Source organism: Athalia rosae, chromosome 4 (assembly GCF_917208135.1).
Source record: "Athalia rosae chromosome 4, iyAthRosa1.1, whole genome shotgun sequence".
In the NCBI taxonomy this organism is placed as follows: Eukaryota; Metazoa; Arthropoda; class Insecta; order Hymenoptera; family Athaliidae; genus Athalia; species Athalia rosae.
In genome coordinates, this window is record NC_064029.1 from 17,949,661 (window position 1) to 17,963,820 (window position 14,160).

Consider the following 14,160-nt stretch of genomic DNA (forward strand, 5'->3'; position numbering starts at 1 on the left):
GGAAGTTGACTGATTGATTATCTCAAAATGCCGGAAGATAAAATTAAGAGCTTATAATTCAATTGAAAGGTCATCTCTCGGAATTTCAAAAGGCTGTTGAGAACCCGGGCGAGTATATTAATAACGACGGTTCTTAGTACGAATAGTCGGAAGAGCGTGATCAAAGTACAAATAAAAAGTTAGCGCAACTGATTTTAACAATGTTCAACTGAATTGTGCTCGAAAGCTTGCTCACCGTTCCCTCTTTCCATCGTCGCTCTGAGGAACCTGCGTTGCTACTGATGTCGCTCCTCATGTCGCTCCTGATGTCGCCTCTTCTGTCGCTGAAGCCATACTGAAGCTGAACTGCCGTTGTATCCAAGACGAAAAACCTACGAAATACATGTACTCTCTTAACCATACACCAAATTACACGTCCCCGATCGAATGTTTCGTGATTGGCTGTAATGTGTACACCCATTGATTCGTGATACAATTTGATATCAATTACTTTGGGTTAATTCAATGAATGAATGAATGTATGAATGAATAAATAAATAGATGATCAAATGGATAAATGAATGAATAGAGGAATTAATGAATCAAGAAACGAATAAATAATAAATGCTCTACAAATACTGATGAATTATTGAATACTTCGAAATACTATTCATCATAATGAATTGTCTGATCTAGATGATCAAATGAATAAATGAATGAATAAATAAATGAATAAAGGAATTAATAAATTAGGAAATGGATGAATGAATGAATAAATATTCCAGAAATACTGATGAATTATTGAATACTTCGAAATACTATTCATCATAATGAATTGTCTGATAACTATCAGTGAAATCGACTGCAATCATAGACGCAACGATTGCTTCGCGTTGAGAATATATAAGCATCACATGTGAATTTCTAATTCGATAAATAAATAAATGGTGAACTTGATGGATAGATAAATGGATGAATAAATAAATCAATCAATCAATCAATAGATAAATGAATGAATGCATGAATGAATAAATAAATAGATGATCAAATGGATAAATGAATGAATAGAGGAATTAATGAATCAAGAAACGAATAAATAATAAATGCTCTACAAATACTGATGAATTATTGAATGCTTTGAAATACTATTCATCATAATGAATTGTTTGATAACTAACAGTGAAACAGTTTGCAATCATAGACGCGACGTTTATTGCTTCAAATCAAGAGTAGGTATAGAGGCATCATGTTCAAGTTCTCAATTCAATTAATGGATGAAGAGATGAAAGACTCAATGACTGAATAAGAACACAGAAGAACACGTATATTTAGAAGCATTGCGATCATAGTAATCGATTGATTATTCAAATAAATGATCGAATAATTGAATAATGAATAAATAGATGAATAAACAAATACATGAATGAATGTATAAATACTTCAGAAATACTGATGAATTATCGAATAGTTTGAAGTACCATTCATAATAATTAATTTCTTGATAACTTACAGTGAAACAGTCTGCAATCATAGACGCAACGGTTGCTTCGCGTTGAGAATATATAGGCATCACGTGTGAATTTATAATTCGATGAATAAATAAATGGTGAACTTGATGGATGAATAAATGGATGAATATATAAATGAATGAATAAATCAATAAATCAATCAATCAACCAATAAATTAAGAAATTGAGAAATGAATAAATCAATGAATGCTTCAGAAATATTAATGAATTATTGAATAGTTTGAAATACTATTCGTAATAATTAATTGTCTGATTACCGAAACAGTCCGCAATCATGGACGCAACAATTGCTTCGCGTTGAAAGTATATGGGCATCACGTATAAATTTATAATTTGACGAATAAATAAATAGCTAACTTCCTAAATAAATGAATGGATAAATAAGTGAATGAATAAAGAAATAAAAGAACAAAGAAATGAATGAATTAAGAAATTAATAAAGAAATGAATAAATAAATAAATGAACACGTAAATTTTAGTAGTTCCAAAACGCGACCGGAAAAACTTCGACAACTAAGAAACTACGGCTCAGCAGTAACTGCGTTGAAAGTATATGGGCATCACGTATAAATTTATAATTCGACGAATAAATAAATAGCTAACTTCCTAAATAAATGAATGGATAAATGAGTGAATGAATAAAGAAATAAATGAATAAAGTAATGAATAAATCAAGAAATTAATAAAGCAATGAATGAATAAATAAATGAACACGTAAATTTTAGTATTTCCAAAACGCGACCGGAGAAACTTCGACAACTAAGGAACTACGGCTCAGCAGTAACTGCGTACTATTTCTTACCGCAATGTATTTATTTTCCTTTCTCCCACCTCTCTGCCATCTTTTTTTTCTTCTCCAAGGATGTACGCGCTACCATCGACGTCGCTCCTGACGACGCGTGACGACGCTCCGGCTGCTACGGCCATACTGCCGTTGCTTCGGAAAAGAAGGATCTACGTACGAGACGCTCTGACGACCAAATACCGAATCGCAATGGCGTTTTTTTGCGAAAAGCGTCTGGACGCTTTTTGAACGTTGAAATATCTAACGAACACGAAGACGTCGTTCAAATTTAGCTAGTAATGAAGCTAGTCCAGATGTCTTTAATTTTTAACATCTTAGATCGATAGATTGGCGATATTTTACTGTACTGATCAGTTCCTATATTTCTAAGCCGAATGAGATCTCAAGCTATCACATGAAAATTGACCGGTCGCAGCTTTGGAGGTGTCTTTTCAGAATTTGAATACTATGAGAACATATATAGGCGTGAAAATAATACATCAAAGAGGAATATAAAATGTTAAATATATTTATTGATGGGATATCGATTTACATGTAACAAGGAAACATATTGTATCGGAAGCTAACAAGGTGTGTTATTCATAAAATACTCTCCCCATGAATAAAATGCGCGACAATAATATCGTGATTAAGAAATATAGTATGATACTCACAATAAGAAATATTTCAGTTTGATAATCAGGAATGAAAATCGTTTCTACGACCCTATCTTGAAATATTTGGAGCTCAGGTATCCGAGTCTGTTAACTAAATTGATCTATCTGTAAAAATTTTTGAGATATCGCTCATTAATCGTCTCTGAAAATAGAAAAATTGAGAAATGTGGCGATGAGTTTTATTTGTATCTTATCATAATCGAAAAATTCATTTTTCTGAGATCTAAATACTGAAAACACCATTTGCTCGAATCATTTGTAAGATATTTAAATTATGGCCACAGAAATCGTTGAAATCTAAAGACCATAATCTTTTGACCAAGTTGACCATCACCAAGTCGGCAGCTTTCTGACGAATGGAGAAATCGGCCATGTGAAAAACCTTTGGCAGCCACTGTAGATACCTTCCAATGTTTCTGATGATCCTGACGTGACGTATTTTCTCCCCTTACGTTATCGTCATTTTCGCAACAGCCATGACGTTCTACCGTAAGTGACGTCTGGCGTTTAGCGTAATCGGTTACACGTTAATTCATAAAATATGGTTACGATGAAATTTTAATAATTCAATTCAACTAAATGTCATGAAAATATTTCGATAAGGTGTTGTGTGTTGTATATATATGTTCACGTATAGGTAAGAGGTAATTGCACGGACAAAAGTTATCTCGAATTAATAATATAGTAGATAATAAGTGTTGATTTGCATACAGTTTATTAGCCTGTTCGTGATTTTTCTGTATATATACAGTTATTATAATAACCATATTAGTATAGCATATATAGGTATATGAGTTTATCATGTTTTACAGCAGAGCACAGTGAACTTTATTTATTTATTTACGCTCTTTGTCTTCTTCCTATAATATGTATATATGTATATCTGCATATACTCTCAAAACACAACTGTACTTTATATATTTATCATCGATTTCGGTATAACATTAATATTACTTTATTACAGTTTAACAAATATTCAAAACAAAAAGTTGAATAAGTTATTTAAAAAAACGACCTGTGCATTTATTATACACACCATTTTTTCATACGTGTACATGCGACTCGAGGGTTCTGTGGTCGTTTTTCTTTTCACTCCAAAATTTTCAAGTAAAAAATGGTCATCCCTAATAATTGATTATAAATATTAAATTTTGATTCAAGTTATCTCATATAATTTTTAATTTTTCGTCTTTTTTTTTCCCTTTATGAATAAACGTGGATGTATATTTCATCATGCAACAATACATGACAGAAGATCATTAGATAAAAGGAAGAAAAAATTCAATCTCAAATCATGTAATTTAAGTTTTTCATTATTTTATTTTACGTTTCTTTTAAATTTCGTATGGCTTATGCGCTACAGGTCACAACGCCAGAGTGAGGGGCACCTCGCCCCCTGAAACTTTTATTCCTTCTTCAAATCATTCCTTACAATTTTTCAATACAGAAACAAAGATTAACTTTTTCCAAATGCAACAGTTAAGATACGCCATAATCAGGGATAGAGCTTCTACGTAAAATATATGTATTATCTTTTTTATTCGTGTTCGGTGGAAAATTTTTCGTCAGTCAAATATTACAGGAGACAGAGGTGCCGTTTAATCGATGTTTTATTCTTCGATAATCGTAAAATTTACCGTGAATTTCAAGAGGGTATCATTCACCATTTGCCGGATGATATTTCGCATGTATAATACATGTACCTATACATTTATTTAAATACCTATGATTCTATATCAATCAAAATATTGTTTTAATTTTTCTAAATATCGTTAGTATAATGCAGATATATCTATAACTTTATTTAAACATATTTTCTTTGGTTTATCTTTAACTTTATATATATATATGTACGTATTCATACCTATGTCTGTACCATTGCTTTAAATATTTATAAAATTAAATTATAATTAGATAAGATCATCATCGACTAGCTATACATTAAAATATTTAATATACCTAACATATACATATCTAATACAGGTATATGTATATCGGTACAATGAAAAAATTTTAGTTAGCTATTCAATTTATAATTTATTAGAGGAGGATTAGCTATAGCAGAGTGAGTCGAAACGTAAAAGAATATAATTTTACATTGATATTTTTCATTTCTTTCCATTTTTATTCATTTATTATTATCATTCATTTTTTAATCTTTAGTTTTTACTATTTCTCGTTTTTCGTTTTCTTTTCTCATGTTGTAGTTTTTATCATATATTTTCTTCTCTATGTACGTTTGTTTGTTTGTTTTTTCTTTCGGTTATTTGTGTATTCATTTTCGATGTCTAAAATTGTTTATTTTTCATTTTTTTTTAAATCTTTTTTTGCATTGAGTTAATCAAATGGAGATGACGATACTGAAAGATATAATTTATCAATTCCATTCGAAGAATCTCAATTGATCTACGTATATCTTAATAATGTGCTGTGTCTTACATCTCACTACTAATACCTATATACCTATTAGACCAGCTATGTAGTTTGTATATAAGGACAAGAGGTCCAGCTACCACTCGCACTATCCGCAGAGGGGTATATAGATTTGTGCTGGATATATACGATGAAAGGGCACATTTCAATTGATCACATATCAGCTGCCATAATCATCACCTTTAAACCTGGTGTTCCTTCTTTGAACAAATTATTATTTTTCAATTATTTTTTTTCTCATTTTTCTTTCTCTTTTTCGTTTTTTTTCTTCTTTATCTTTTCTGTAAAATTTTAATCATTATAATATACTACGTATGTAACTTCATTTTGCGTTATTTTATTTTTGTTTAAGTTCATCTCCTTTGCTTTTAGGTTTTATTTTAATTTGTTCTATTTAATTTTTTTTCTATTATTCTTATCTGTTCATTAATTTTTTGTTTAACCTTCATCCAGTCACTGGATATACACACACGTGTTGTTGCGTTAATTTTGTAATATTGTATTGACTATAAAGATGTTATAGAATAATTTTTTAACAATATTGTGGATTTTGAAAATTATATTTGATCGTGTATTGATAATAAGTACATATTACTTCATTTCGATATCATTATATTTCAATCGCATGTGTCATAATATCAATTAATCTTGTCACTTGAATCGAATTTCACCTAATCATTTCGTTTGACGACTATGAACAATAAACTTTTAGTGACAATAATGATAATCATAGTGATTATAATAACAATGCTATGACATTACTAAAAATAATGAGAATATTCTTCTCCAAGTAATGAAGTAATGATTTTGTAAGTGTCTTAAGATTATTGCCATCTTTGTACAGTGTAGTAGTAGAAGTATAGTAATGATGATAATAATAATAATACTAATAATGATAATAATGTTCATAACAAATAATTTTATATAATGTTTTATAAAATTCGATTAAAGATTTTGTTCCCTAAAAAAAAAACATGTTATGTCGTATTATACCTAATGTTTTAACCTTCATCGCGCGTTTTTGCGAAAGTATTTACGTTAATCATTTTAAATTCATATGGGTTGAAAACATTATTGATTCATTTAAATATATAATAATTGCTGGTATAGTATTGGTTTTTTTCTCCTTAGTTTTTTTTTAATTTTCTTTTTCTGATCGTCGATATTCAATGATAACTAATTTGTTTAATTTTTTTACATCATTATTTATTCATTATCCTTTTTTTGTAGTTGGAATCATGTATATATTCCTAGTTTCATATAACTACTATAATTCATGTGTATGTTATACCTATTATGAAATATCTATGAGATGAAAAGTATATATTATTAATCATTTTTATTATGTTGATTTCATGGCTACATAATTTTATAGAGTTTTTCCTTTAAATTTTAATTAATTAATAATCTCACTTTGTTGCATCAACACCCATAGTATCATGCAACCGTTTTTTGCTGTTTTTCCTCTTATTTTCTCGTCTTCTTTTTTATGCTTTTTTTTCCTTTTTTTCTTTCAATCTTTACTTCCAACTTTTAAATTTTATTTCAATATCACATACATATGTGTGTTAATATACATGTATGTATTTTTTTATCTAACGTTTTCAAAAATCACGTTTTATGTATATATATAGTTTTGAAAGTGGAATTGACACTCATATAAGGTTAGTGAAGTAGCCTTTTTTTCATATTAAATGTGTTACATACATAATAATAATTAATTATATAATTCATTTATAATGATTAATGCGGAAAGATAAACATAAGATGACAGAATGAACGCTAAATCGGTGCATTTCAAAACTTGTAATGCAATGAGATGCAATAAATTATATAGAAACAACATATCGTTATACAAGGCGCCGAGGTTGACTGCAGCTTTAATTAATGTCGTTAATATAATTTTTTAATTCAACGTTATTGGTTTGTACGAATTATTTGGCATCGTACGAACGATATAAATGTTCACAAGTGAATCCAAATCCAATCAACTATCGTGATTAATGAAGGGAAAAAAAAAAAAAAGAACTTGTGATAATAAAATGATTCGCAGGAAGACAATTTTTCACCTGTGGCTACTGCTGCTGCTTTTGATCTTGCTGCTGCTGTCGCTGCTGCTAGTGAAAAATAATTTCATGATACATTTTGACCTCTGATGACCAGTGAAAAATGAAAAAAAAATGTTTCAATTCAGTTAAAATTTTATAGAGTATCCATACAGATATACGTATATCGATTAATAAATTTAGATCGTACGTTAAAGTTCATGAAAATATCTAATTATATTATTAAGTACCATTGTATTAAGTATATATCACTGAACTTTGAAAAGCTAAAATTCAGCAATGATTATCGTGAGTTGCACAGGCGCAAGGATCAATGAGGAATGAATAATGAATAAAAATGATCACAGCACGATCAACCTCAACGAAATTAAATTTAGGCCAAAATTATCAACACACATCTTCATTGTGCATCAATAATATATCATATATATAATATATATATCTATGTATATATAATTTACATATTATATTATGCATAATAATTATTTTAAATTGTAAAATTATCTATCAATATAAGAAAGTAACGTATCTCAATTCCTATGATGAATTTATCATACATTATTCAATACTTTTTTTTCTTTTACTTTTTTTCTTCTCTTTTCTTTATTCACTTTCGACTATATAAATAGCTAAACTAATATATCTGAGATTAAAGCTAAAATTTTCATATCCATCTAATATTGAATCATTTCGCATCGAGCTTTTCACGACACATTCACTTTTTTATACGGGCGACCGAGAATTGTCTATTACTTTTCAGTACGTGAATTCGATTGAGTTTTCTTCTATCTTTCTTAATTATTTATTCATTTCTTAATTTTTCGTGAAAGGGCACCATTGGTCGATATACCTAACACACACATACGTACATATATATATGTACACCTGCGTAGGTTGAAAAACAATTCTCAAATTTCACTTACAATATTTGAAAATCATTTTTGTCGAGTGACTCCGACCAGCAACTGTATAGAATACGTACATCGGTACACAGATTAAAGCCACTGTGCTTATAAATGAAAAAATAATAAGTCAGGTTCGAGTTCATTTTTCATAAAATTTATTTTCAACACATATATATGTATCTATATATTATGTGTAATAATTATACACGCCCTTTGGTGCCCGCTATCTAAACATGATCGAATCCTAATGAATATCGTTGATTAAATAATTGAATATAATTACATTGAAAATTGTTTAATTTACAGAGATCGAGATTTATTTTTCTTATCTTTTTTTTTCATTTTTCCTTTATTTATTAATTATTTTTTTCTAGGACAATTCACCACGTTTAAAAATTATCTCAATATGAACAATATGGGTATGTGTATGAGTACATAATTACGGTATATTAGATGTGGAATATGTATGGAGTTAGAATGCGATGGAGGTTTTGATAATTTTTCCGAATTTTCTTGTTTCGTTTTTTTCGGTTCTTTCTTTGCCCTGAAGTTGAAGTACTTCGATTAAGGATTAACGCCAAATCAGAGCCAAATGTAACTGTGAGAGAGAACGAAAAACCAAAAAACTGGATGAATGAAGAAATGAAAAATGAAACAATGCGTCTGAATGTAGAACCGTATCGCAATCATATGTGTACGTAAAGAAGCAGGCTTGGATTCATCCGACATTACAGTAATACCATCACTCTCTTGATTCAAATCTTCATTATATTCTGGTTTTTCTCATTTTCTTTTACTTAGTGAACACCAAGAGAGCAGAAAGATTGCTTTTTTCTCAACTTTATAAACATATTATATAGATTGAATCTTGTATCTGAATTTCCGTTTCTCCGTTCAATAATATTAATATAATAATTTTCTACCGAATGAAAATTATCCTGCAGCTTAAGAATTATTGGTAGCGATGACCCCGACGTATAGAAATTTGAAATGCTTGCCGAATAAGCCAAAAAATAATTATTATCCTACTTTGCTTTTCCTCAGTAGTTTGAAAATTTTGTTGCGACAATTTTTCGCACCCTTCAAATCGGCACGTACAACTTTCATTTATCGTTATCAATTTCACAATCATATGAAACTCTAAATCCCGACTGGTTCTTTTTCTAGTAACATATAATATCTATTATACATTAATAATAATATGCATATACTAATATGTATGTATATTAAATAATGATGATGATGTTGATAATGATGATGATGATGGTGAAGGTGATGATATATGATGGCTATATGATGCGATTTTGACTAGCTAACGTAGAATGATTGAAGAATTATATTTATATAATTTAGTTTAACCTTTAATTCAATTTATATAATAATATTATTATAGAATGAGTATAATAGATAATAACATAGCTACCTAAACTAACAAATACACTTTCTGTACAATGCAAGGTGAGCTTGATATAATAATAATAATTATCATATTGAATCATTATATATATTTGTAACGTGTAATTTATTATTTTCATCTCATTCAATTAGTTATTATATAATGTCATATTATGCTTCGTCTTTTCTGTCTTTCGTTACTTTTTTAAATATCTCTGCTTATTTTTCGCGAATGTATTGACCATCTTAACGTTTGTTTTACATATATATATACGCATATTATTGTACGTATGATTAATTACAATAATATTTCTCGGGAATCAACATAATTATTTTAAGGTTCAACTCTTTATCTTTTTCCTTCTTTAATAATATTCTTCTTCTTCTTTTTTCTTTCTTAGTTCTTTTTCTTTATAATTGGTTATTGTTATTATTATCATCATAATCTGTAAATATGTTATTAAGTATATTGTATATTACTTACATCGAAATATCTTTTTCTCGATCATGATCACTTCGTGTAACTTTTATAACTTGCATACAAAGAAATTAATATATTATATTTCAACACACGAAAATTTATTAATTTTATTATCATTATTACGATTATTATTATTATTATTATTTTCGGTTTTTTTCGCCCCTGAATTTAGTTTCCATTTTTCTCTCGTTTTTTCCCCCTTCTTCGTTATTGTTATTTTATTAATAATTATTAATATTATTATCGTTATTCCATAACACCTATATTGTATGTATATAATATTATTGCTGCAGCAAAAGTTTTCATTTATGTGACCAGCACAATAAAACAACGGCGTATGTTTCAGATTTGATTTTGAAACTAACAAAACTGAAATAACGTTTACAGTATATCTGGTATGCGTACGTGAGTGATAAATGAAATCTCTCTAATGGACAAATGTAACAAATAATTTCTACAAATTTTTGTCTTTGTAATATCGTCAGTAGGAGAAAAATCTTTTTCAAATTTGGAAAAATAAAAGTACAAAGAAATCTGAAACTTCCAAAAGTTTTTCAACGTACCACAATTGAAATTATTGATAGATAACATGGTATATTAAGCTTTTGCCGATTTTAGTTAGAGAAATTGTACATAGATATTTAAATTTTTGTTTGAATTAATGTTAATAGTAATCACTGCACACACTCGTTTGTAAATAGCGATGCCTCGTCGTCATTGTTTTATAGTACGAATGGGTAACCCTATGATATACATGTATATATATTATTTATATATATATACATGTGTATGTGTGATCAATACGCAAATGCTAATCCACCGAATATTGCAAGCTACGATTCAATATAAAATATCGTCAACCAAATTATAACTTTCATGTGCTATTTTTCTCTTCTCCTTCAAGATTCTCATTTTCTCCTTCTTATCTTCCCCGCAGTTGTTCATATTATGATGTTATTTATTACTATTATTATTGTTATTCTCTTTTTGCTGTTATATACGTAATATAATAATGTTTAATAATGTTTACCTAGGCTATAGTTTTGATGTTACAGATATAATGCATAATGAGTAGATACATATCAAGTACCATTTTATAGGTAAACCTAATACGTATATGTATGTATATATTTACATACATATATATACATATGTATAAAATAACAAATTGTGATGAATAGGTGAACGAATTAATTTCGTTATTTCTTTTTCTTTGCCAATCATGATGAGTGTTGGAAAAAATATATATGTATCTAATTTATGAATATAATAATCATGTTTATGATGATTAAATGAAATGAAATTCACGATTTTCAGCAGTCTCGGTGGCATATATTGGGATAGTAATATGCATGATTCGCCCCAACGCGTGTACAATCGTAGCTTCTTCGCAGAATTTTTTTTTAAACAATCCGACCAGTTGCTCATCACACATTTTTGACGCGTTTATGCCTCTTCTGAAAATAGACAAGAGAAAAAAACGAAAAAGAAAAGAAAACGAAACCAAAGGAATTAAAAAAAAATAAAATAAAAAACGAAGAGACAGACACAGTTTTATTATTGCACAAACGATATATGTATGCATTTGCGTACGTGCATATATACAAACATCATGTGTATGCATATGCTCACGTACGAAATATCCATTACATTCATAATATCTATACGACGGATTATTAATCATGTAAAATGATGTTGATGAATATTACCTTGTAGATGTTCACAGCCCGAAGTATGAACCGATCGTAGTCGCCACGATGACAGCGAGAATGGCGAGGCAGATCATGATCATGATCTTCTTCTGTACTCAGCATTAACAGATTCACAAATATATATTTACATATATATGTAAGAAATTTGCTAATCATCAAACTGATTCTGAAGTTGTATTTGACTTCATTTTCTTATTCTTTGTTCTTCAGTATCTTTTTATATGCAATAAATTATTTGGTATTTCTGCTCCTCTTTTGGTGTTAAACAAATCAGCTATCTGACTGCACTCTGTCCACTACTAAATATAGACGTACACATGTATTTACAACATTATACTATGAAATTTCATTCGGATCTTTAAGCATGTTTAACTTTTATCAATCTCTCTCTCTCCTTTCTTTCTCTCTCTCTTTCTTAGATTTCAGGATTCTTTATTACATTATAATCGTTGATTTAAAATAAGACAGATTCTTCAATGATATACAAATTGAATAACGGTGCACCCCCTGCAACTGCAGCAGAAAATCGCTAGTCCAACACACCTTGTATGATATGAGAATTTAGAAAAATGAAGGAAAGAGAAATCTCTCCTTCAAATTTCGTATGGAAAATCATGATCATGGAGCGATGAAATGATCACGATCAGAATCAGATGAAATGCGAGAAATAATAAAAACGAAAAATCAAAAGAAATCGTTAAATAAAAATGTTTATTTACATTATGTGGTCATGTTTTACTTAATTTTTTTTTTTTTTCTTATTTTCTGTGTTTCCGTTGGTGAAAAACAGATCATTATAAATATTAATAATACAAATAATAATAATAATGACAATGAAAATGACAAATCACCAAATGATTATGAACCATAATTGTACCTCATATACATACATGTATAAAACATTCCAAATAATTCGTACGAATTGTATATACATGTAGATATAAAAAAAGGAGAAAAAAAGACTTATTCGGTGATCGTTATTAGGTACCTTACACGAACCTGCATTTTTCGTCATGGATGAATTGTGAAATGATTTATAAAATAAATGTATGGGTAAAATTATTACAATACTTTTTCCTAAGAAATATAAGGTAGTATGTATAGGTATAACCAGCACCTGCTTATTGTTATAATAACATAAATCATAATATTGCTGGTTCTTCAGTGATGAATTTTATATAATTTCTAATCTGCGATTATACATAAGAATATTTGTATCTCTTTATATGTATATTTTCCCCCGTAATTCAACGGGGCTTTCAGTTTCTTACGGTTTTTCTTTCAATATATTCGTGTATATAAATTTGAAATAATTGGTTGTGCTATGCGTAATTATATATGTATAATGTGTACATAAAATTGCGTGTGATATTCGCAAATATAGTATTTAATAATATGATCATCGAGATTGACATTAGATTGTTTTCCTGACACTGTGCATAATTATTTACAAAAGTGCAGTAATATAAATTACAGGAATTCGATTCATACAATTATTCAATTCAAATCCGTACTCGACTGATTAAAATCGGCATTTCGCCCAATCATATATGTGCCTTCATCTATGAATATTCTCACGTAAAGATAAATAAGATATTCAATTTCTTCATCTTTCAAATCATATACTTATGGATATATAGTACATAATCATTTTTTGTTTCATTATCTAGTTCTCATTAAATATTGCAAATTGTTGTTCGATCATTTAGATATTCATACGTTATCTTATTTTTCCTTCAAATATTAATTATCTGCAAAGAATACTTCCTACATATTATGGCGCATAAGAAATTTTCAACGATCGCAATTTCCGAATTTTTTTTCTAATTTTCTTCGTTTTTCTCTTTTTTACTTTCCTTACGATTTATGCGAGTTAAAATAATTCAACTTTCTAGCACATTTATTATCATATTCGTTATTATTATTATTCTTCTTATTATTATTATTCTCCTTCTTCATTTACTTCTTTTTTCTTTTTTTTTATTCAATAATAAATATTTAATAATTCATTTATAATATTACAAATAGATATATTAATTTTACATTTTGTTTTTACTTTTATTGATTATTAACATTATTATTAATTTTTCATGACTATCATTATTATTGTTACTGTTGTTTGTTATTATTATTATTTCTATTATCATTATTATTATTAATTTATGTAGAGTATTGCATGACAATTATTATGAACCTTAT

At 28.3% G+C, this 14,160-nt stretch overlaps 1 protein-coding gene across 1 annotated transcript in view; it reads right to left on the bottom strand.

Annotated features, from left to right (window-relative positions):
* Nucleotides 1-3,667: 3,667 nt before the first annotated feature.
* LOC105688770 (syntaxin-1A) overlaps nt 3,668-14,160 on the bottom strand; it is a 64,707-nt gene continuing 54,214 nt past the window's right edge. Inside the window, exons 9-10 of the mRNA XM_048654483.1 lie at nt 11,959-12,050; nt 3,668-11,706 (exon numbers count right to left, since the gene is read on the bottom strand). Of these exons, the coding sequence (XP_048510440.1) occupies nt 11,970-12,050 (81 nt within the window). The 3' untranslated portion in view covers nt 3,668-11,706; nt 11,959-11,969. The remainder of the gene's footprint in view (nt 11,707-11,958; nt 12,051-14,160) is intronic.